The 22,721-nt window shown below is 39.6% G+C and overlaps 1 protein-coding gene across 16 annotated transcripts in view; it reads left to right on the top strand.

The window, feature by feature from the left end:
- Positions 1-22,721, top strand: part of LOC132008022 (centriole and centriolar satellite protein OFD1-like) — a 55,315-nt gene that overhangs the window by 3,605 nt on the left and 28,989 nt on the right. For 10 of the 16 annotated variants that reach the window (XM_059386404.1, XM_059386399.1, XM_059386398.1 and 7 more), the window contains exons 3-9: positions 2,685-2,885; positions 6,064-6,132; positions 6,220-6,247; positions 16,755-16,862; positions 18,629-18,765; positions 19,086-19,259; positions 21,308-21,414. In XM_059386404.1, coding sequence (XP_059242387.1) covers positions 2,685-2,885; positions 6,064-6,132; positions 6,220-6,247; positions 16,755-16,862; positions 18,629-18,765; positions 19,086-19,259; positions 21,308-21,414 — 824 coding nt within the window. Of the gene's footprint in view, positions 1-2,680; positions 2,886-6,063; positions 6,133-6,219; positions 6,248-15,479; positions 16,045-16,498; positions 16,640-16,754; positions 16,863-18,628; positions 18,766-19,085; positions 19,260-21,307; positions 21,415-22,721 lie in introns of those variants that run through there. The other 6 variants (XM_059386401.1, XM_059386402.1, XM_059386407.1 and 3 more) reach the window with 6 other exon arrangements.

Below are 22,721 nucleotides of genomic sequence, written 5' to 3'. Positions count from 1 at the left end.
TCTTTTAATTGAAAATATCGGGGTGCCTGGGTGGCTCAGTGGGTTAAACCTCTACCTTTGGCTCAGGTCATGATCCCAGGGTCCTGGGATCGAGCCCAACGTTGGGCTCTCTACTCAGCGGGGAGCCTGCTTCCTCTCTCTGCCTGCCTCTCTGCCTGCTGGTGCTCTCTCTCTGTCAAATAAATAAATAAAATAGAAAATTTCTTTTCCAATTTTGCAGCCATACTTTATCTTGATATATCAGTTCTATTGGCTCTAAATAGTGATATACATTTTTAATATGTTCAAATCCTTTTTTTTTTTTTTGCTGATTATTCTCAGTTCTTCTCTAAAAGAACAAATATTCTTTATTTTTTAAAAAGGTTTTATTGAGGTTCCTGGATGGCTTAGTGGGTTAAAGCCTCTGCCTTCGGCTCAGATCATGATCCCAAGGTCCTGGGATCGAGCCCAACGTTGGACTCTCTGCTCAGCAGGGAGCCTGCTTCCCCTTCTCTCTCTGCCTGTCTCTCTGTGTACTTGTGATTTTTGTCTCTTTTGTCAAAAAAATAAATAAAATCTTTAAAATAAATAAAATGAAAAGGTTTTATTTACTTATTTTTTCAGTTAACTCTGTATCCCACTTGGAATTAATTGTAGTGAATAATGTATTAATGTGCTTTCTAATGTCGAATGATCCTTGGATTCCTGGCCATGGCATACTTTCTTTTACTGTGCTTCTAAATTAGATTTGAGAGTGTTTTATTTGTAGTCAGAAATGATACTGATGTATCCTTATCCTTTTTAAACTGTCCCTGATTGGGTTTGATATCAGGATTATGTTACCTTGATTCACTTTAATAATGTGTATCTTCTAGAGAAATAATGTTTCTTTTGTGTAGCTGGCTGTTCAGTTCTGTTATCCCAGCTTTACCAGTAGCAAGACAGATTTTTACTTACTAATCTGAGATAATTTGTGTTTTCTCAGTTCAGTGATGGTGGCCTGAGTTTTAATTTTTAAAATTCATTGTAATTTTTAATGGCCTAATTAACATTCTATTTGGGTGTTTGCGAAGAATTTCTGGTGAAGTACAAAGTCTGGCGTCTATTAAATAGGATTTACCAAGTCTTTCTCCTTGAGTCTCTTCTTAATTTTGGAGAGAGTTGTGTAGAGGTTACCCAAGTTTCTTCTCTTCCACCCCCCCCCCCCATTATTGTACTTACTTCTATTTTACGAACATTAATTCTGAATGGATTTCCCTCTTTACATTGGCTGCTGGAGAGTCCCCAGCCAGTTGTGGGATTCCTTCCAACAAGTACTGGATGGCTTGCTTTTTGTGTTTGTTAGGCTGGGGATTGCCCTGTAAGGCCCTTTCCTTTTTTTTTCCTCCTACCCTTACTTTCCTTTCTGCTTCTGTCACTCTTCTAAATCTTTCTCTATTTCAGTATTTATTTGCAAGACACCCTAAGTCATTTTATTAAGCTGAATCTAAATATATTCTTTAGTTCTTACAAATTTAATTAAATCACCTCTGAATTTTACTGGTGGAGAATGCTATGACTTCATTTTATTTCAGTTACTGAATTGTACTATATGAGGTAGGGCATGCATATTCTGTTCAGTAAATGTCTTTTTTTTTTTTTTTTAACTAGGAGACTTTAAAGATTTTTATTTATTTATTTGACACACAGAGATCACAAGTAGGCAGAGAGAGAGAGAGGAGGAGGAAGCAGGCTCCCCGTTGAGCAGAGGGCCCGATGTGGGGCTCTATCCCAGGACCCTGAGATCATGACCTGAGCCGAAGGCAGAGGCTTAACACACTGAGCCACCCAGGCACCCCAACTAGGAGACTTTAGACCTATACTAAGGCCTGTTCTATACTGGTATTTATGTACTGTTCTATTCTTGAGCTAAAAAATAGAAAAAAGTATGATAAGAACTGCATTTGTTTCTTGCTTGTATTCTATTGACATGAATTTATTAGATAGCATTTACTGATGAACCGCATGAATCTATTCTTAAGCTCAGCCCAAATGTATGTTTTCAGATGATATGCAAAATAGACTAAAAGAAATACCCAGTAATCTGAGTAATTTGGGGAATTTTGTTAAAACAAGATGAATAATGGTAGTGTTACAACTTTGAGAAAATGACCCACTTTACACTATAATTTTCTGAATTATAAAATGTAAGAAAATTATTATACTTCAGTATCTTGAGATGTAAATACTGTATGCAAAAGTATATTTTAATATGTTTTGGGGTTTACCAATTTCTTTCTTGCATCTGTGATTTCCCTTTTGGGAACCCAGTTTTGTTTTGATCAATATGCCCAGTATTTTCATATCCTTTAGTAGTCCACAGAGAGGTGAAAAGGTACAGAATTGTCTCCTGCACTTGATACCCTGGTGAAAAGCTGCTGAAATGGGCTCCTGGGGAAGTGAAGTTAGAGTGTACATGTGTTCTGGGGAACCACAGGTTAACTTGAAAGTTGGTGAAAATGAGTTTTTTCCAGAACTCAGTGAGCTACTTGTGTCACAGAGTTATCTAGGGAATGGTTCCTAGCTTTTGGTCATGGGTTCCGAACCATTTTGGAAATAAGAATGCTAATTCATATAAAGATCTGTGTATCTCCAGTGAAATAATCTTGCTGAAATTTTTTCCCTTTTTTCATGTTTTTGTTTTGTTTTGTTTTGTTTTGAGCTAGACACAGCTCCGCAACCAGCTAATTCACGAATTGATGCACCCTGTTTTGAGTAGAGAACTGCAGTCCCCGTCCATTTCAGTGGAAGGGAGTTTCCTCTTAGTGGACGCTTCTAACTGTCTAGTGGCAGATCACTTACAAAGATGTGGCTACGAGTATTCATGCTCTGTTTTTTTTCTGGAAAGTGGTTTGGCCAAAGAAAAGGTAAAGTTTTCCTTTTCTGTTTTTGAATTTTCTATTAACAGCTTTTTTTCTGAGCTAACGGGAAGTGCCGTGCCCTAGCGGCATATTCCCTAGTGAGTGAGGTCCATTTTTCAGTCATCTTTGAATTCACATCATATATTCGATCACATAACAAAGTGGAAGTATTAAACTTGATTGTTACCAATTCCTTGGAATCTCATTTAGTCTTTGTAAAATTATGATGTGAAGAATGACTGTTTTGGAGCTAGAATTGACCTCCCATTCGATGTTATCTACTAAGACTCACAGTTGTCAGTGATGTTGAATCTGTTGTAAGATTGTTACTATACTTGTCACAGTGCGGGTGTTAACTGCATTAGAGATGAGGAGCCACCTCACCTATGGAGAGGTGAGGTACTTTGCTCAAGGTCACATGATTTGTAAATATCAATGCAGAGCCATAAATCTAGATTTCTAAAATGTGTTGTTCTTACTATGTCAAAGTCTTTTCAGATATTTCTGTTCCTTAGAATTACACAAGGGAAATGAGGGGTACAATAGTTTTTAAAAATCTGTGGAATTCTTGGGGCACCTGGGTGGTTCAGTGGGTTAAGCTTCTGCCTTCGGCTCAGGTCATGATTTCAGGGTCCTGGTTTTGAGCCCCACATCAGTCTCTCTGCTCAGCAGGGAGCCTGGTCCCCCCACCCCCGCCTACCTCTCTGCCCACTTGTGATCTCTGTCAAATAAATAAAATCTTTAAAGAAATAAAAATAAAAAATCTGTGGAATTCTCAAATACTGAAACACCTATTTTTACCAATTTTCTAGTTGCTTAATGTTTAACAGTAATGGTTGAGAAATCTAGGCACACTTGATTATTTTATTTTATTTTTTATTTTTATTTTTTTAAAGATTTTATTTATTTGACAGAGAGATCACTGAGACCACTGAGCCAGCCAGGTGCCCCAACACTTGATTATTTTAAAGGCTGATACAGCTGACTTTGCTTACTTCTTTTAATAGACTTAATTTTTTAAAGGAGTTGAGATTCAGAGCAAAGTTGAGCAAAGGAAGATATCCTAAATGTTCCCTGCTCCCACACATGCACAGACTTCCCCGCTATCAACATTTTTTATTATATACTTGATTTCTTTCTTTCTTTTTTTTTTTTTTAAAGAGGGAAGGGTTAAGCATCTGCCTTTGGCTCAGGTCACCATCCGAGGGTCCTTGGATTGAGCCCTACATCAGGCTTCCTACTCAGTGGAGAGCCTGCATCTCCCTCTGCCTGTCTCTCTGCCTGCTTGTATTCTCTCTCTGTCAAATAAATAAATAAAATGTTTACCAAAAAAAATAAATAAATAAAATAAAAGGGAGGTGGGGAGGAGCACAAAGAGGAAAAGAGAGAATCTTAAACAGGCTCCATGCCCATTGTGGAGCCCTCAGCAGGACTCCATCTCCTGACCCTGCGATCATTCACCTGAGCTGAAATCAAGAGGCAGATGCTTAACCAGCTAAGCCACCCAGGTGCCCCCATTATATACATTTTTCCATTATACAAATGTATATTATATGTATTATAATGTATTATAATGTGCATTATACAAATATACATTATACATTACATTTTGAATCTACATTGTCACATTATCTAAAGTCCATGGTCTATTGTTATTTACTTTTTAAAAGTTTTATTCGAGAGTGAGAGCAACAGGGAGTAGGAGGAGGGGTGAAGGAAAAGCAGACTCCCTGCTTAGCAGGGAGCCTGACTCCGGGTTTGTTCCCAGGCTCCAGAACCATGACGTGAGCTGAAGGCAGATGCTTAACTGCCTGAGCCACCCAGACACCCCTAAAGTCCATAGTTTAACTCTTGGTGTTGTTTCTCTATTTTTGTTCTTTCTCTTGTCTATAATTGACTAAAGTTCATATTCCGATGTTTTAAGAAAATAAGAACAATGTTAGTATTTGAAAATTCAAATATGCTGTTTTTATTTAACAACCAAATTTTATTTGTCAACATTAGGAGTTCTTGTTTAGTCCATCAGTCTTTTAAGTTTTGTTGTTTGTTTAAGTAAGGTCTAAGCCCAAATGGGGGCTTGAACTCATGACCTATGTTCTACTGACTGAGCCAGCCAGGCACCCCTGAGTTTCCAGTTATGCTTCACAATTTTACTTATTGCATGAGTAATAGTCAGTTACACAGTTGTTACAGCAGTAGGTAATCCAGTTCACATACTTAAAGGTTCTACTCTAAAATGCTGTGTTGTTCTATAAAGGAAAACCATTTGAAAACCTATCCATGTTCTCAGGGTAAACCTTGTAAATGATAAATATTGTAGTAAAAATATATATTAAGGATAGCCACCCTAGGGGTGCCTGTGCCTCAGTTGGTATCTGCCTTCAGCTCAGGTCATGATTCTGGAGTCCCAGCATCCGGCCCCAGCATGGGGCTCCCTGCTCAGCGGGGAGTCTGCTTATCTCTCTGCCCTTCACCCTGCTTGCTCTCTCTCTCTCTCTCTCTCTCGTAAATAAAATCTTTTAAAAAAAAACAAAACAAAACAAATAGCCACCCAAAATGTTTAAGACTATTTTAGGTATGCTTTAATTATTCATTCTGGTAATGACAGTAAAAGTTTATTTATATTTTGAAGCGGTAATACTTTAAAAACGTTACTGCAGTTGAAAGACCCTCAAATTCACACGTTTTCACTGGTTCATCACCTGTTAGATTGTTTGTAATCTGTAAAGCATTAACCATTTAGACATATTAGAACTATTGTCTTCAGTGTGTAATAGTAGGAGGTTAATTATGTGATCAAGAAAAATATTTTAGGGACACCTGGGTGGCTTAGTTGGTTGGACGACTGCCTTTGGCTCAGGTCATGATCCTGGAGTCCCGGGATCGAGTCCCGCATCGGACTCCTAGCTCCATGGGGAGTCTGCTTCTCTCTCTGACCTTCTCCTCGTTCATGCTCTCTCTCAAGTAAATAAATAAAATCTTTAAAAAAAAAAAAAAGAAAAATATTTTATCCTTGTGACTTTAATATGTTATCAATGGTATAAGAAAGTGCTTCAGTGTTATATTAGCTTGATCATAATATTTTTTAATTTGGTCTGAACCATTATTCTTAGTTTTCAGAAATTTCCTAGTTTATCATTTAAACACTGATATAAAAATATGTCTAACTTTTCTTTTTCTTAAGGTATTTACTATGCAGGATCTATTGCAACTCATTAAAATCAACCCTGAATCGAGTCTCTACAAATCACTGGTAGGATTGTGTAGTTTTTATAACTTGCTTTGGTCTGCTAATTATAACTGAACAGTTGAATAAAGATAAAATATTTTCTTTTAACAGATTTCAGGATTTGATAAAGAAAACAAAGGTAGGAGCCTTCATCTTTGTAGAATATAGCAACATTTTTCTCATGTACTTTTTCTTGTAAAACTATGAAAGTAATAATATTGAGGGGTTTAAGTAGGGAATTTAATATGAATTTGAATTTCCATGCTATAACAGTACTTACCTTCTTATGTAATATTTTTAAAAGATTTTATTTAAGTAATCTCTACACCCAACGTGGAGCTTGAAATCATGACTCTAAGATCAGGAGTCACACACCCCACTGACTGAGCTAGCCAGGCACCCCATTACCTTACCTTTTAAATAGAATAATTCATCTATTTTGACAAATGTCAGTCACTTCCCTAAATTCCACTCTTATTAATTGCTCTTATAGATACCAAAAATCCCCCAAAACTATAGAGTTGATAGAATCCTAGAAATGATGTGAAAGTTGATAGAACCCTAGAAATGATGTGAAATCTGCATTTTGTAAAGATATCCACTGTTGGGAACATTTCCACACACACAAACTAACGATTTTAAGGCTAGGTGTCTTTAGTCTAGATCTCCCCCTCAAGTACAGTTCGTAGATTCTTAATATTTGCTTAAAGAATGAAGTATTGGGTCGGTATGAGTGTTACATATATACTTTCATTAAATGTTTATATGAGCCTGATAAATTGCTTTATTCTTGGGCTTGATAATAACCTTCATAGAGTCCGTAACATGCCAGACCATGAGCTAGACTTGAGGATAGACTTTGTGGAATGAAGTTAAGCTGGTAACTTGGATGAAATGCATATTCTTTAGGTCTGTTGTAAATAATCTGTAATAGTACATAGTGGCCCATTTGTGTTGGTGATCTCCAGGATTTTGTCTGTTGCCAATATTGCCACCATCCACAGTAGGATATTCACTGAGAACTTAACTTTCAGCAAACATTTGAGTACTTAGTTTCTCTTGGCCATTAGCCTATGACTTAATTGCCTCGTCTCTTGGGAGTAATGTTAGCAGAGGACAAATAAATCAGATCACAGGACATTCTGGAGTGCCTGCAAAGTAGGTCATCCATTCTGAGCTGTGTTAGTGTTGCTGCAAAATGCTGTGGGCATTTGGGGAGATTGGTGGTTTCTCACAAAGCTAAACCTAGTCTTGCCATACCATCTGACAGTGATGCTCCTAGTTGTTTACCCAACTGGTTGAAAAACTTAGGGCCACATAGATCCCCAGACAGAAATGTTTATAGCAGCTTTATCATAATTGCCAGAAATCAGGAGCAGCCAAATTGTCCTTGAGTAGGTGAATGGGTAAACAAGCTGTGGTACATTCAGACAGTGGAATACTGTTTGACTCAAAGGAATGAATTGTCAATCCATGCCAAAACAAAGGCTGGGGCACCTGGGTGGTACAGCTGGTTAAGCGTCTGACTCTTGGTTTTGCCTCACGTCATAATGTCAGGGTTCCTGCGTCAGGCTTCTTGCTCAGTGGGGAGCCTGCTTCTCCATCTCCCTCTCCCTGTCCCCTCTGCTTGTGCTAGGGCTATCAAATAAAGTCTTTAAAAGCTGGGAAAAAACACATGAAACTGTAGAGCTGTTCAGTGGGTTGTTGATTGCCAGGGATTTGGAGGGAAGGGGTATAGGAGGTTGAATAGGTGAAGCATTGGGGATTTTTTAGGGTCCTGAAGGTATTTTTTAGGATACTATAATGGTAGGATCTATAGCTCTAGATATTGGTCAAAGCTTGTGGAACTTTATAGTACAAAGGGTGAACTTTAATGTATGCAAATTTAGGAGGCCAGGGATCCCAGGCTGGACTGCAGAGTGTGACCAAACCAACCAATAACCTGACCAGAGGGGATGGGGAAAAATAAAGAACCTGAGCTTTACCAGCTTTGGAAATGAAGACCATGAGGCTAAAAGCAAATGAAACTATATAGGCACCATGTTCAGGCTGATACTTATTTCTCATGGAGGTACTGCTTAACAGTTTGGAAGCCATTGCACATGTGTCCTGGAACTGCACTGTTAACCAGATGGGTAGTAAAGGGTGAGCGCTGAGTTTCTCAGCGTTAAGAGTGCAGCTTCACGGATCGGTAAGGGGAAAAGGCTGGAATGATCCTTGTGGGAATGGATCTTTCGGAGCCCTTGGATAAACTCAAGTTTAGCTTAATATAGATGCAGAGGATATACAGAGGTATTTACAGATATGTGTCTACACAGGTAGACACTCTTAGACACACAAATCTAAGTGTTCCACTAAGATATCCTTGTTCTGGAGGCTGAGAGGGCCTAAAGGCAGTGAGAGGGCCTAGAGAGGCCCAGTAGCCACAAGCATGCCTAGTGCCCTGTTCGGATCATTATGCTTTGGATTCCAATACCATTCTGTAATAAGAGGAGCGAAGGCTGCCGGGAGCAATGGCTGATTCTAGGACTGGGTGTACAAGAGTGTACAAGATGAGCCTGGATCTTTTTTACTGCCAGATGAAAGGAAGGGTTTAATTAAAAAAAAAAAAAAATCAACTGTGAAAGACCTTCCAAAGGCCAAAATTAGAACAAATGAAGCAACAAAATAAAATACTGTATTATATAAAAATGTTACATAATCACAGAGGAGTTGAAATACAATGTGTAAAATACCATGCGTCCATACCAATGTAAATACTTGAATAAATGAAAGTAGAGAATTCCTTCTTAGAGGGGATATATTTGTCGGGGAGGGGAGAGGGGAAGTGGACTAATTAGGGGCCCTTGAATAGTACTATGGAACTGGGAAAAGGTGGCCATCCTGCACCTAGAACGAGTGAGAGGGAAGAGCACACTTTGGAAGATTGTCTACTGCAGCATCTCAAAGAACATTTCTGCAATATGCCTACCTTTTCTAAAAAGAGCAGACACCCTAAGCATAATAGTAGCAGGAAGGTGTGAGGAGAGGACAGGAGCACTGGGAGGAAAAGGTCCGGAGATTAGTGGATGAGCCCAAGAGGAATTGCAAGCAATAGCTATGAAAGAACGGATGTAGGTCACATTAGAGGAAGTGAGAAACTAGATTTTAAAACATCTTCAGAAAAGGGTAAAAACAAAAAGACCTTTAACTTGGCTGATACAGAAGCCAAGTCCTTCCACTGTTTTTAAGAAACAAAAAACTTCTAAATGTATACTCATGGTTTAAAAAAAAGTGTTTCAAACTATTGAGAAAAGTATAAAGGGAAAGAAAAGTGGAAATTGCTGCCTGTATTCTATAATCTCCCTTTACTCTGATACATAGAATGAATAGTTTTACCTACCAGATTTTGTTTATGAATGTGAAAGTCTGTGTGATTAAAATACACACATAATCATGAATGGGATCGTACTGTTTGGCCATTTGCTGCTTTATTCACTAATACATCTTTGTACATTCAGACTGATTTTTAAAAAATATTTTATATATGTATTTGACAGAAGCCTCTCTTGTGTTTTTCCCAATCACTACGCTTTCCCTGTTTCCCAGTCTTCACTGCTATTCTGATATATAACACCGTGGATTGTTAATTCCTGTTTTTACACTTTATATGCGTGGGCTCCTGCAATATGTTTTGAGTATGGCTTCTTTCTTTCAGCGTTACGACGTTGATTCAGACTACTTTAGCATTGGTTTGTTTATATTAATTGCTATGTATTGTTTCATTGCCTGAGTATACTGTTATTTTTTTATTCAATTGTTAATGTAGTGGTATATTAGTTTCAGGTGTACAGTGTGGTGATTCAACAATTCTATATATTTCTCAGTACTAATTGTAACAAGTATACTCTTAGTCCCCTTTGTTTCACTCATCTTCCCACCACCTCCCCTCTGGCAACCATTATTTCTCTGTATTTGAATCTGTCTCTTTTTCCATTTATTTATTAAATTCCATATACAAATGAAGTCATGATAGTTGTTTCTCTGACATTTCACTTAGCATTATACCCTGTAGTTCCATGTTATTGCAAACGACAAGATTTCATTCCTCTTGATGGCTGATTTCATTGTGTGCGTATCTTCTTTATCCATTCATCTATTGAGGGGCATCTGGGTTTTTCAGTGGGTTAAAATCTCTGTCTTCGGCTCAGGTCCTGATCTCAGGGTCCTGGGATCAAGCACTGCATAGGTCTCTGCTCATCAGGGAGCCTTCTTCTCCCTCCCCATCTGCCAGCCTCTCTGCCTACTTTTGAACTCTCTCTCTGTCAAATAAATAAATAAACTCTTTAAAAAAAAAAGCCACTTGAGTTGTTTCTGTATCTTGCTTGTTGTAAATGAAGTGCAGTAAACAAAAGGGTGCATAGATCTTTTCAAAGTAGTGCTTTGGGTAAATACCCAGTAGTGGAATTACTGGATCATATGATATGGTGATTCTGTTTCTAATTTTTTGAGAAACCTCCATACTGTTTCTCACAGTGGCTGCACCCGTTTGCATTTGCACCAGCAGTGCACTAGGGTTTCCTTTTCTTCACATTTTTGCCAACACTTGTTTTTCTTGTGCTGTTGCTTTTAGCCATTCGGAGAGATGTGCGGTGAGAGCTCCTTTTGGTTTTGTTTCCATTTCCTTGATGATGAGTGATGGTGAGCATCTTTTCATTTGTCTTTTGGCCATCTGGATGGTTTTGGAAAGATGTATATTCAGGCCCTCTGCCCATTTATTTATTGGATGGTTCTGTTGTATTGAACTGTTTAAGTCCTTTATAGATTTTGGACTTTTTTTGGGTGTGTCATTTGCAAGACTTTTCTGCCACTTGGCAGGTTGCCTTTTTGTTTTGTTGATGGTTTCCTTTGTAATGCAAAAGCATTGCTGATGTTGTCCCAGTGGTTTAATTTTGCTTTTGTTGCCTTTGCCTGAGGAGACCTGTCTAGAAAAATGTTTGCACAGCCAATGCCAGAGATATTACGGCCTGTATTCTCTTCTAGGAATTTTATGGTTTCAGGTCTCACATTTAGGACTTTATTCCATTTGAGCCTATTTTTGTGTGTGGTGCAAGAAAGTGGTCCAGTTTCATTGTTTTGCTTGTAGCTGTCCATTTGTTGAAGAGCTGTACTTTCCCCATGATATATTCTTGTCTCCTTTGTTGTAGTTCACACTTAATTGACCAGATAAGCATGGGTTTATTTCTGAGCTCTCTTTTCGGTTCCATTATCTATGTGTGTGATGTTGTGCCAGTACCATCCTATTTTGATTACTATACCTTTGTAGTATATCTTGCAATCTGGAATTGTGATACGTCCAGCTTCTTTCTTCTTTCTAAAGGTTGTTTTGACTCTTGGGGATCTTTTGTAGTTCTATACAAATTTTAGGATTATTCTATTTCTATGAAAAATGCTGTTGGTATTTTGATAGACATAGCATTGAATTTGTAGGTTGTTTTGGTTAGTATGGACCTTTTAACAGTACTGGCTCTTTCAGTTCGTGAGCATGAAATATCTTTCCATTGGTGTCATCTTCAGTTTCTTTCATCACTATTTTATAGTTTGATAGTATAGGTCTTTCAGCTCTTTCATTAAGTTTATTTCTAGGTGTTTACTTCTGGTGCTATTGTAAATGCCATTATTTTAATTAAAAAAAAATAAACCTACTTTGTTGAGAGTTTTATCATGAATAGATGTTGTACTTTGTTAAATGCTTTTTCTTCACCAATTGAGAAGAGCAAATGGTTTTTATCTTTTCCATTATTAATGTGATATATCACTTTCATTGATTTGCAGATATTTGTACCACACTTGCATCTGTGGAATAAATCCCACTTGCTCATAGTGAATAATTTTTGTAATGTTGGATTCAATTTTCCAATATTTTGTTGAGGATTTTTACATCTGTGTTCATCAAAGATATTGGCCTATAGTCTTTTGTAGCTTTTTGTTTGTTTTTTGTTTTGTTTTGGTAGTGTCTTTATCTGATTTTGGTATCAGTAATTCTGGCCTTGTAGAATGAATTTGGAATCTTTCCTTTCCCTCTGTTTTTGGAAATAGCTTTATATTTATTTTTTCAAATATTTTATTTATTTATTTGAAAGAGAGCAAGCATGGGCAGGTGGAGGGGCAGAAGCAGGGAGCACGACACAGGGCTCGATCCCAGAACCCTGGGACCATGACCTGAGCCGAAGGCAAAGGTTTAACCCACTGATTCACCCATGTGCCCCTAGATTTCCTATTTGTGATTCAGTTTTCAAGGTTATATGTGTTTTTAGGAATCGATCCATTTCTTCCTGGTTGTCCAGTTTATGGGCATATAATCTTTTGTAATATTCTCTTTTTAGAATATGTTTTTAAAAGATTTTATTTTAGAGAGAGTGTACATGCTCAAGTTCAGGGGAGGAGCAGTGGGAGAGGGAGGGAATTTCAAACTGACTCCTCACTGAGTTCAGAGCACAACATGGGACTCGATCTCAACCCTAAGATCATGACCTGAGCCAAAGTCAAGAGTTGGATGCTTGGGGCACCTGGATGACTCAGTCGTTAAGCATCTGCCTTCAGCTTGGGTCATGATCCCAGTGTCCTGGGATTGAGCCCCACGACACGACCGGCTCCCTCCTCAGCAGGAAGCCCGTTTTTCCCTCTCCCATGCCCCCTGCTTGTGTTCTCTCTCTCCCTGTGTCTCTCTCTGTTAAAAAAAAAAAAAAAAGAGTTGGATGGTTAACTGACCGAGCTACTCAGGTGCCCAGATATTCTCTTCATAATCTTTTGTATTTCTGTGGTGTTTGTTGTTATTGCTGCTCTTTCATTTCTGATTTTATTTGAGTCTTTTTTTTTTTTTTTTTAATGAGTCCAGTTAAAGGTCTGTCATTTAATCTTTTCAAAGAACCAGCTCCTGGTTTCATTGATGTGTTCCATTGAATTTATTTAATCTTTATTTCATTTATTTCTGCTACAATCTTATTATTTCTTTCCTCCTACTAGCTTTGGGCCTTGTTGTTTCTCTAGCTCTTTTAGGTGTTACATTATTTGAGATTTTCCTTGCTTTGTGGTATAAGCCTGCATTGTTAAATTGTCAGAATATTCTGTCTTTATTAGCTTTTGCAGCAGCCCAAAGATTTTGGACCATTGTGTTCTCATTTTCCATTGTCTCCATGTATTTTTTTATTTGCTCTTTGATTTCATGGTTGACTGGATGAAGTTCTAGAACATAGGTGAGGTCGGTGGGGTGAAATCCGGAGGCTATGACCAAGAAAGAATTCTTGAGAAATCTCTGGTGCAAAATGGTGATTTATTAAAGCACAGGGACAGGACCCGTGGGCCGAAAGAGATGCTGCCCTGCTATCTTGAGGAGTGGCTGATTATATACACAGGAGTTAGAAAGGTGAGGACAAAGGGGTTGTTCAGAAGGGCTATCGGGTAAAGAAGACTGTCAGGATATTGGAGGCCTGGTTATTATCAAGCCACAGCCATTTTTCCCTCTAATGAGGCACTAACATGAACACAGTTGGGAGTTTCCTGGTGGAAGGTCACATTCCTCCTATCAAACATCCTTGTCAGTGAGTTTTAGGTTTAGAAGAAATTTAACTTTATTTACAATTCCTTCTGCCTCAGCCTCCTTCAGTTTTTATGGAGGGGAGGGTGACATTGGGCTTGAAGAACTGAATTATTTGTCTCTGGAAATTGGGCTATTGATAAGAGAGCTTCTTTGTTGTAAATTAGTAAGACATTTCTAAGACTCCTGTCTTGCAGGATTGTGATCTCTGCAAGTTAACTATTTGTTTTTCTTTTAGGGCAGCCAGGGGTGCCTGAGGAATGTCACACATATTACTGAGGAGAGCAGCGGGTGGAGAAGGGGTGCAAGGTGCCAGCTTTTGCTTTGTCCTCAGCCAGCCTTCTGCCCCCTCATCAGACCCATTCATTGTTCAGTAGCCTCCATGTAGTTGTGTTCTTTCCAGATATTTTTTTTTCTCTTTTTTAAAGATTATTTATTTATTTATCAGAGCGAGAGTGCGAGCGAGAGAGAGATCACAATTAAGCAGTGAGGCAGGCAGGCAGAGAGGGAAGCAGGCTCCCCACTGAGCAGGGAGCTCAATCTCAAGACGCTGGGATCATGACCTGAGGCTGGGATCATGGCAGAGGCTCTAAGCCACTGAGGCACCCAGGCGTCCCCAGATTTTTTTATTGTGGTTGATTACTAGTTGTGTGCTGTTGTGGTTGGAAGAGATGTATGGGATGTCTTCAATCTTGTTGAATTTGAGACTTGTTTTGTGGCCTAATGTGTGCTCCATTTTGGAGTATATTTACTGTACATTTGAAAAGAATGTATGCTCTTTTAAGATGGAGCCTTTCGAATGTATCTGTTAGCCCCATCTGATCCAGCATTTCCTTCAAAGCCACTGTTTCCTTATTGATTTTCTGTCTTGATGATCTGTTTATTAACATAAGCGGGGTCTGTGTTACTATTATTGTATCACTATTAATTACTTCCTTTATGTTTGTTGTTAGCTGTTTTATATATTTGGCTGCTACTGTTTTGGGTACAAAGGTATTTTCATTGTTCTTTTTTTTTTTTAATGATTTTACTTTTAAATAATCTCTACACCCTGTGTGGAGCTCGAACTCACAATCCAGAGATCAAGAGTTGCATGCTCCAATGACTGAGACAGCGGGGTGCCCCACAATTGTTGTGTCTTCTTATTGGATTGTTCTCTTTATGACTATATGGTGTCCTCCCTTGTCTTTTCTTATGGTCTCCGTTTTAAAGTCTATTTTGTCCAATATACATACCGCTCCCACAGCTTTCATGTCCATTTGCATGATAACGTTTCTTCATCCCTTCACTTTCAATCTACATGTATGTTTAGGTCTGAAGTGATTCTCCTATGGGCAGCATATAAATGGGTCTTGCTATTTTTTTTTTTTTAAGATCTATTTATTTAGAGCAAGAGAGAGCCACATGGGGTGAGGACAGAGGGAGAGAATCTTCAAGCAGACTTCCTGTTGAGCAAGGAGGCTGGTGCAGGCCTGATTCCACAACCCATGAAATCATGATCTGAGCCAAAACCAAGAGTCTGACACTTAACCAGCTGAGCCACTCAGATGCCCCATAGATGGGTCTGCCTTTTTTGTTCGTTCAGTAACCATATGTGATTGGAGCAGATAGTGCACTTGCACTGAAAGTAATTATTGATAGGTACATACTTACTGCAATTTTGTTACCTGCTGTATGTTTGTTCTTTGTTTGCTATGCTGAGTCTTTAATGGTGAACCCTGTTTCCTTTTGCCCTTCAGCTCTCCCAGATCTAAGCCTGCTGATCATTAGGATACCTGGAGGGAAGCCCTGCTGATTGTAAAGACAGGCTAAGCTAAGCACCACTGGTTTTTAAAGTCAAATGATATAGGGACTCATCTCTCCAGTGCAGGTCCCCCCTGTCTGGGATGCCTGGTGCAGCTGGAGTCTGCTCTGCTCCCTTCTCTGTGCTTGTGGTGTCCCTCCTATTGGTGGTTAGTTTGGCTCCCAACTCTGTCTCTGCCCCTTCACCTGTTTTGAGTGTGGCCTCATCTCTTTGATTAACTGTGTGATGTCTGTTCTGCCAGTCTTTGGGTTTGTTTTCTGGGTTAGTTGCTCTGCTGTGGTTGTTACCTAGGTATGTCCAGGGGAGGAGATGAGCTTACAATCTTCTTACTTTGCCATCTTCCCAGAAGTCCTATATGCCTGTGTATTGTGGGTTTTTTTTTTTTTTAAGATTTTATTTATTTGGTAGAGATCACAAGTAGGCAGAGAGGCAGGCAGAGAGAGAAGAGGAAGCAGGCTCCCTGCTGAGCAGAGAGCCCGATGCAGGGTTGGATCCGAGGACCCTGGGATCATGACCTGAGCCGAAGGCAGAGGCTTCAACCCGCTGACCCACCAAGGTGCATCTATGCCTGTGTTTTTAATCTTAGCAATCTTACTGGGAAAATATAGTCACTCTCTCATAATATTTTGCATTTATTTATAATTTTGTTCACGTTTGACAGTTAAACATTTTTTTGTGTGTAAACTTTGTTCATGTCTTATTCCATTTTTCCATTTGTTCTTACTGGATGTAAGAGCCGTTTGATAGTATGAAAACTAGTCCTCTGTTTCCATATTATTACCGTAGATTTTCTTCCAGTGTATCACTTGTCTTTTGACTTCATTTCATGTCGTATAGATTTCTGATTTTTATGTTGTTAGGCTGATATTTATCGTTATTGCTTCTCGGTTTTTTGCCATGTTTGCAAAGGCCTTTCCTTAGAAATTATTCTTAAAAGATATAGAATGGAGAAAAGGAGAATGTTGGGTTTGTTTGTTTTTTTTTCTCAAAGATTTTTATTTATTTGACAGAGATCACAAGTAGGCAGAGAGACAGGCAGCGAGAGGGGAGGGGAAGCAGGCTCCCTGCTGAGGAGATGCAGGGTTCCATCCCAGGACCTAGAATCATGACCTGAGCTGAAGGCAGAGGCTTTAACCCACTGAGCCACTCAGGTACCCCGAAAAGGATAATGCTTTAAAACCAAGATTATATAAACAGTGACTGGGAAATGGTTAAATGAAAGAAATCGGTGCCATTAAACTATATTACACGCTTTGTGTCTTTTAGGTTTTCTCATGCAGTTTTTAAGAACATTGGCAGAATATCATCAGTCCAAAAAAAGCTGTGATATGGAAACGCAGACAAATTCAGCATTTCCTAGCAAAGACTCTCTTGGTAACTGTAGCCTTCTTGCAGAATTTTAATTGTTCTGTTTTCTCTTCAAATGACGGTGACTTGATTTACTGTATTATGAGCTTGTTCCTTGACTGGGACTGGGAGGGATGCAACCTGTAGGTGGTGGCGGGGGGCTCTTTTCCTCTGGCATCACTGTGGGAAGGGTCCTTAACTTCTCTCCAGTACTGCTCCCTCCTCTTGCGACTGCTAAGGCTATACCTTCCACGTGTAAGAGGAATCCAAAGGCCCACGTTCTTCCTTGTGTGTTGCATTTAACCTCTCTTAAATGGCAGGTTCTTCCCTTTGTCTCATCTAACTTAATTTTATAGCCACTACCTGAGAAAATCTTAGACAACTTGCACTGTAGAAAACTAGAGAAGTTAGTGGTGTATCACTTCAGTTTATAGTTGAGGAAATGGGGGTCCACAGAGGAAGAGCAACTTGGAAGCAAGTCTGGGCAGAACTAATATATGAGTCCAGGTTTTCTGTAATTATGTGATTAATCGTTTTCTTGGCCCTTCCCGAGTCTTAAGGAGTAATGGTGCTTTTCACCTATAAGAAGATAAGCCTGTAATCTGAAAAGGTTACACTGTATAACGAGGCCTTTATTTTGGTATAGGTTTTATTCCATTGGGAACATGGTATGTGCTTATTCTAGAGCAGTGCTGTCCAATAATATGAACCACATGTATAATTTTTAATTGCCTAGTAGCCATAGTAAAAAAAAGAAGAGTCGCAAAACAAAAAACCCACAGGTGACTTTGTTTTAATATATTTTATTTAACTCAATATGAACAAACTATTACAATATGTAATCAATATAAAAAAAAAGAATGAGATTAGTTTAGATAAAATTTCTTATGTTCAGTCCTTAAAATCTGGTGTGTCTTTTACACTTAGAGCACATGTCAGTTCAGATGGTCACATTTTGTCTACTCAGTGGCCTCATGTACCTAGAGAGTTCTGTATTGAACAGTAACAGTTACAGAGCATTTGGAAAATACAGAAAGGACAATGGAAAGTATGTCTAAAATTCTCTAAAGAGAAGAACACTGCTGGTACCTCTGCCAGCCTTTTACCCTGTGTATCTTCTTTTGTGGGTGTTGGTGGTGGTCCTCTCTAGGTTGAGGTTTGCATGCCGCGTGGCTCACGCTGATCCACAGTTGGTTTGAGGGCTCTGGGTACTGGAGATGGCAGGAGACTGCGGGACAGTCTGTGGGCCTGGTCTTAGTCCCTGTTAGGCCATCAAGTAGTTGCTTGGTCCTCTAGGACTCACTCAAACCGTAGGGGGGCACTTTCCTTTCTTGGAAAGCAGAGGAGTTGAAGTACATGATCTTTGGTTATTTTAAGGTCAGTGTTTTGAACGTGTGAGTCACACCTTTAACCAAAGTCCATTGAAAGTGCTCTCTGCCGTGGCACTTAGGGACTGGAGAGAAGCCAGTCTTTTCTGGCTTATTCTGTATGCTTTGCTTCCTTTGCCCCTGACATTTGAGGATGAAAAATTTTCAACACACAGAAAGGTGGAAACAGTTGCATGCTGAACACTCGTGTACTTGATTCTCCCAGTAAATTTGTGTGATACTTGCTCAAGCCCTTGTCTGTTCCATTTGTTAATCTGTCTTAATTTTTTGATGTTTCAGAGTCAGTGGCAGAGATCCGTACGCTTCCCCCTAAGTATACTCTTCACTTTTGAACAGAGCTCTAGCCTCGTGCTCACCTGACCGCATCTCTCTATCCTAACTTCCCGTGTTGTTCTTTTTTAATAGTGAAAAAGCTTCAGCTCATTGATGATCAGTTTACTGATGCTTACCCTCAGTATCCCAAGTTAGAATCTTTAGAACTAAAGTTAAATGCATTTAAGAGAGAAGTAGAACAGCAGCTTCGTGAAGAAATGTGTCAAAAGGTAAGTTGTATCTTGTTGCTGTTAGCAAGGGTGATACTGGTGCTTATCTTTTAATGTCTTAGTCTTAGGTATAAGGGAAAAAATGTGGTGTCTTTATTAATGAATGTGATAAACCATTGCACATAGGATTCTTTCTAATTAATGGCATTTTTTGGTGCTTTTTGGATGAACGCTACAGGTATAGTGAATCAGAGGAAACTAAAGATGAGTTAAACTAAATGTATTAAGTGCAGCATTCATGTTAACTGTAACCATCAAAAGAGAAGTTACTTCTTTAGTATAGTTATTGGTATTTACAATTATTTGTAATCACTTGGCAGTTAAAGTATTTTAAAGATACGGAAATAGCAAAAGTTAAAATGGAAGAGAAAAGAAAGGCTGAGAGGGGATTAGCTGAGTTTCGGAACGAACTGGAGCGAGCTTGTCAAGCAAAATCTGAAGTCCTCATTTCTCAGGAAAAGATGGCCCTTGAGAGAATTCAAAAGCACCAAGAGGTAACATTTTGAAATTATTTACTAGGTGTCTGTTTCCTGCAGCTCTTAGTAGAGGGGCTCAAGGTCCAAGACTGGGATGGGACAATTGGCCAGACAGGACAGAGCCCTACGAGAGTGCTAGGGATTGGGCTCTAGAGCACAAGTAGAAGGATCGGCCTATAAGCGATATGCAGACTTCATTCCTCCGAAATTGCTGGAAGGAAATTGCTTCATTCCTCCGAAATTGCTGTGAGTGCGAACATCCATGTGGGGATTATGAGAAACTCGCACTGAATAATCTCCATCCTCTTGGGCAGATTTGAGGGTTGGGAGACAGCCTCCAGAAGAGGATCAGCAGTTGTGGAACAGCTGTGTGGGGGGAGAGGCAGAACAATGTCCCAAAGCAGACAGGACGGCCAGTGCCATGTTGAGGTCCCAGCTGAGATGAGCAGCCTGCCCCTCATGTCGACCAAACCAGGCGCTTGTAGGCTATTGTTTTGTTCTATTTCTTGGTAGGCCTTGTAAGATCAGTGAGGATAGAAGGAGGCACTTGTGGAGTGGAGCTTTATAGAGCTGAAGTGACTTGGCTTGACAAAGACAGCCTGTTTAATTGAAGACTTTGGGTTTCACTGGGGTGGTGAATGGAGCCAATAGGGAAGATGGGGGGGCTGCTAACCCAGGGAAGAAGGGAAGGCCATGTGGCAGTGTTTGAGACCTCAAGGACTAGGTCTAGGGCTACCGACAGGAGGACGGATAAGTGTGGGCCAAGAGGTTAGGGTTTTAGGCCGACTGGCCACAACATGCTGTGTGCTGCCATTGGGTCAAAGCACAGGGTCCCCAGAGTAGTGGAATCCAGGCCTGCAGAAGTCAGCCAAGTGGCTGTTTGATCTTCTCTCACGGGAAGTGATGGGACAGGAGGTGGAAAGGTTGTGGTGTGGCAGGAGTCATGGGTCCATTCTTGTAAGTAGATCCAGTTCCTTTCCTGAGGGGCTGTCTTCCATCTGCCTGGATTGGGACCACTGTTTCCCATGTTCGACTGCAACTGCTACTGTTCGGAGTTCTTGATCAGGGCTTCACAGTTATACCTAGTCATTTCATGCTGACTGCACCCCTGTATGATTTTATTTACTGTTTCTGGTGATTGGGCTCCTCCAAAAATAAATGTGGGCAGCACCATCTTTGGATTATGTTTAGAAAAATAATGGCATCCTTATTTACTCATTCAGCCTAGTCAGTTACCAGACCAGAATGTTCATTTAGTTAACTGATGCTCTGAGGGCTCTGGACAGGAGGGCCCTCCTCACGCACAGCATTGTGTCATTCCACCACCTGGAATGCCCTTCTTCTCCTGTGTCTGGAAATGCTCTTGGCCTTCAAAATCCAGCTTGAATATTACCTGCTTGTGATGCCTTCCCTGGTCTACTGACCCATTCGGCTGCCTCTCTGGCCAGTCTTTCTGTAGTTCGATTATAACATCCTCAACATCATCGCCTGATTATTTCTCTCTCCCTGACTAAACTGTGAATTTTGGAAAGGTGAGACCTGTATCCCTGCCTCTTTCTCTGGCCAGCTCCAATAGTGCTGTTTGACATAAGCTAGGTATTCTGTGAAGCCTTTGGCTCAGTGAACACACAAATGGAAGTGAGGCCCATTCCTTCAGCTTGCTACTGCTGAGTCAGAATGACTTAGGAATGGAAACTATCTGACAGGAAGAGAACCAGGAGCATTCTAGTCTTCTGGAACTTTACTGCTAAATACACATTTTGTCATTTCTTTCCTTGCTGAAGCACTTACCGAATTTTAAGGGTCTGAGAGATAGTATGTAGAATAAATAGATGAGGGATGTTAGGAATACAGGCTAATGGAGTTTCACAGTCATTGAAGGAGGGAACACATGTTTGCGTGAGGAATTAGGCAAAAGTGTACCTCCAGTAGGAACCTATTGAAAGGGAAATTGTGACACTAAATGTCTGGAATTTGTTCTCCGGGACTTAGGAAGCAGGATGTTAGTTCAGATCTGTTTTATTTCCTTTAGCTTGCTTACTGAAAATTAATGCTTTCTTACACAGATGGAAACCAGAGAAATTTATGCTCAGAGGCAGCTTCTACTAAAAGATATAGATTTGCTAAGAGGCAGAGAAGCGGAGCTGAAGCAACGAATGGAAGCTTTTGAATTGTGAGTAACGGGCATTTGTTTTGCATATTCAGAATGAAGAGATTTTTAAAGAACTAAATAGGTGTCTTAATAGTTTGATGCTAATTGCCAAGTGGAGTTTTTGGATGTGAAAGTGACAACACCTGATTTTAAAAGGCACAAGGAAACAAAGACTAGGGTTTCATTGATGAAATATTAGACATTGGGGGAAAGCAGAATGAGGTACCATCATCGGGATACAGTAAGACTAGACACTTAATTTGAAGAACCTAATGATGCTTTGACAAATCCCATGTTTCTCACTTACGGGCCGTCATTCAGCTCTCAGAGTTGCACGCACACATAGCAGCTGAACTCCAGACACCCAGACCTTCCACCTTTACCTGCTCTGCTGCCAAAATATATATATATATATGTATATATATATATACATATATATATATATATATGGTAGTGCCGAGTCTTGAGTTTTCCTGGGTGAAACTGTTTCTCCTGGTGTCGTGTTGCTTTTCTAAGTGCTCATGGATGTATCAGCCTTCAGATCTTACTAATACCAAGCTCACTAGTCTGTAGTTGGTGGAATAAGCTCTCTTTCCCATTTGGGATCTTGACATTCATAGATACTCCAGGAGTCCGATTTTATTTAAGTTTGTTTCCATCTTCTTTAATCCGATTTTATTTAAGTTTGTTTCCATCTTCTTTAATGTTTTTTCATTTTCGTAGGCTCTGTTCATTTGATTTCTTTTCTCTGCCTTTCTTACTCTACTTTTCGTGGTACGGAAGTGGCACATGGATAATGAGAGAGAAAAGTAAAGGGACAAAATGTGTGCAGATTATTGGTTACATAATCACGATTATATTATCATTTCCTTACTTCCACCTTCCTGACTCCTCCCATCTAAGCATATTAAACTAAAGTGGATTTAATGCACCTTTGCCCTCCAGATTAGCCAGCACAGGGAAGTCTAACACAAAGGATTTATCCTTTGCTTGTAACAGGCGGTGTTCATAGGTCTCACTGTGGCTTGGTTTTAAGTACCTGTGAATTCCTGGCTCCAGAGTTGACGTTTTCTGGGTGATGGGGGCGGGGGGTGTCTCACCATAAGAAGCACTCCGTTCTCCAGATTTGGAGTTTCTGAAGCACCCACCTATAGTTTCCTCTTTCTTTTGGCACTCTTTTCAACATTCAGTTGATGGATTATTAAATGCCAAAAATGAATCTTCTTTTTTTTTTTTTAATATAATTTTTTATTTTTTATAAACATATATTTTTATCCCCAGGGGTACAGGTCTGTGAATCACCAGGTTTACACACTTCACAGCACTCA

The sequence above is a fragment of the Mustela nigripes genome, unplaced genomic scaffold (genome assembly GCF_022355385.1).
Source record: "Mustela nigripes isolate SB6536 unplaced genomic scaffold, MUSNIG.SB6536 HiC_scaffold_20, whole genome shotgun sequence".
Taxonomy (NCBI): domain Eukaryota; kingdom Metazoa; phylum Chordata; class Mammalia; order Carnivora; family Mustelidae; genus Mustela; species Mustela nigripes.
Note: the sequence above shows the minus strand (reverse complement) of the source record. Positions and strands in the feature narration are given on the sequence as shown.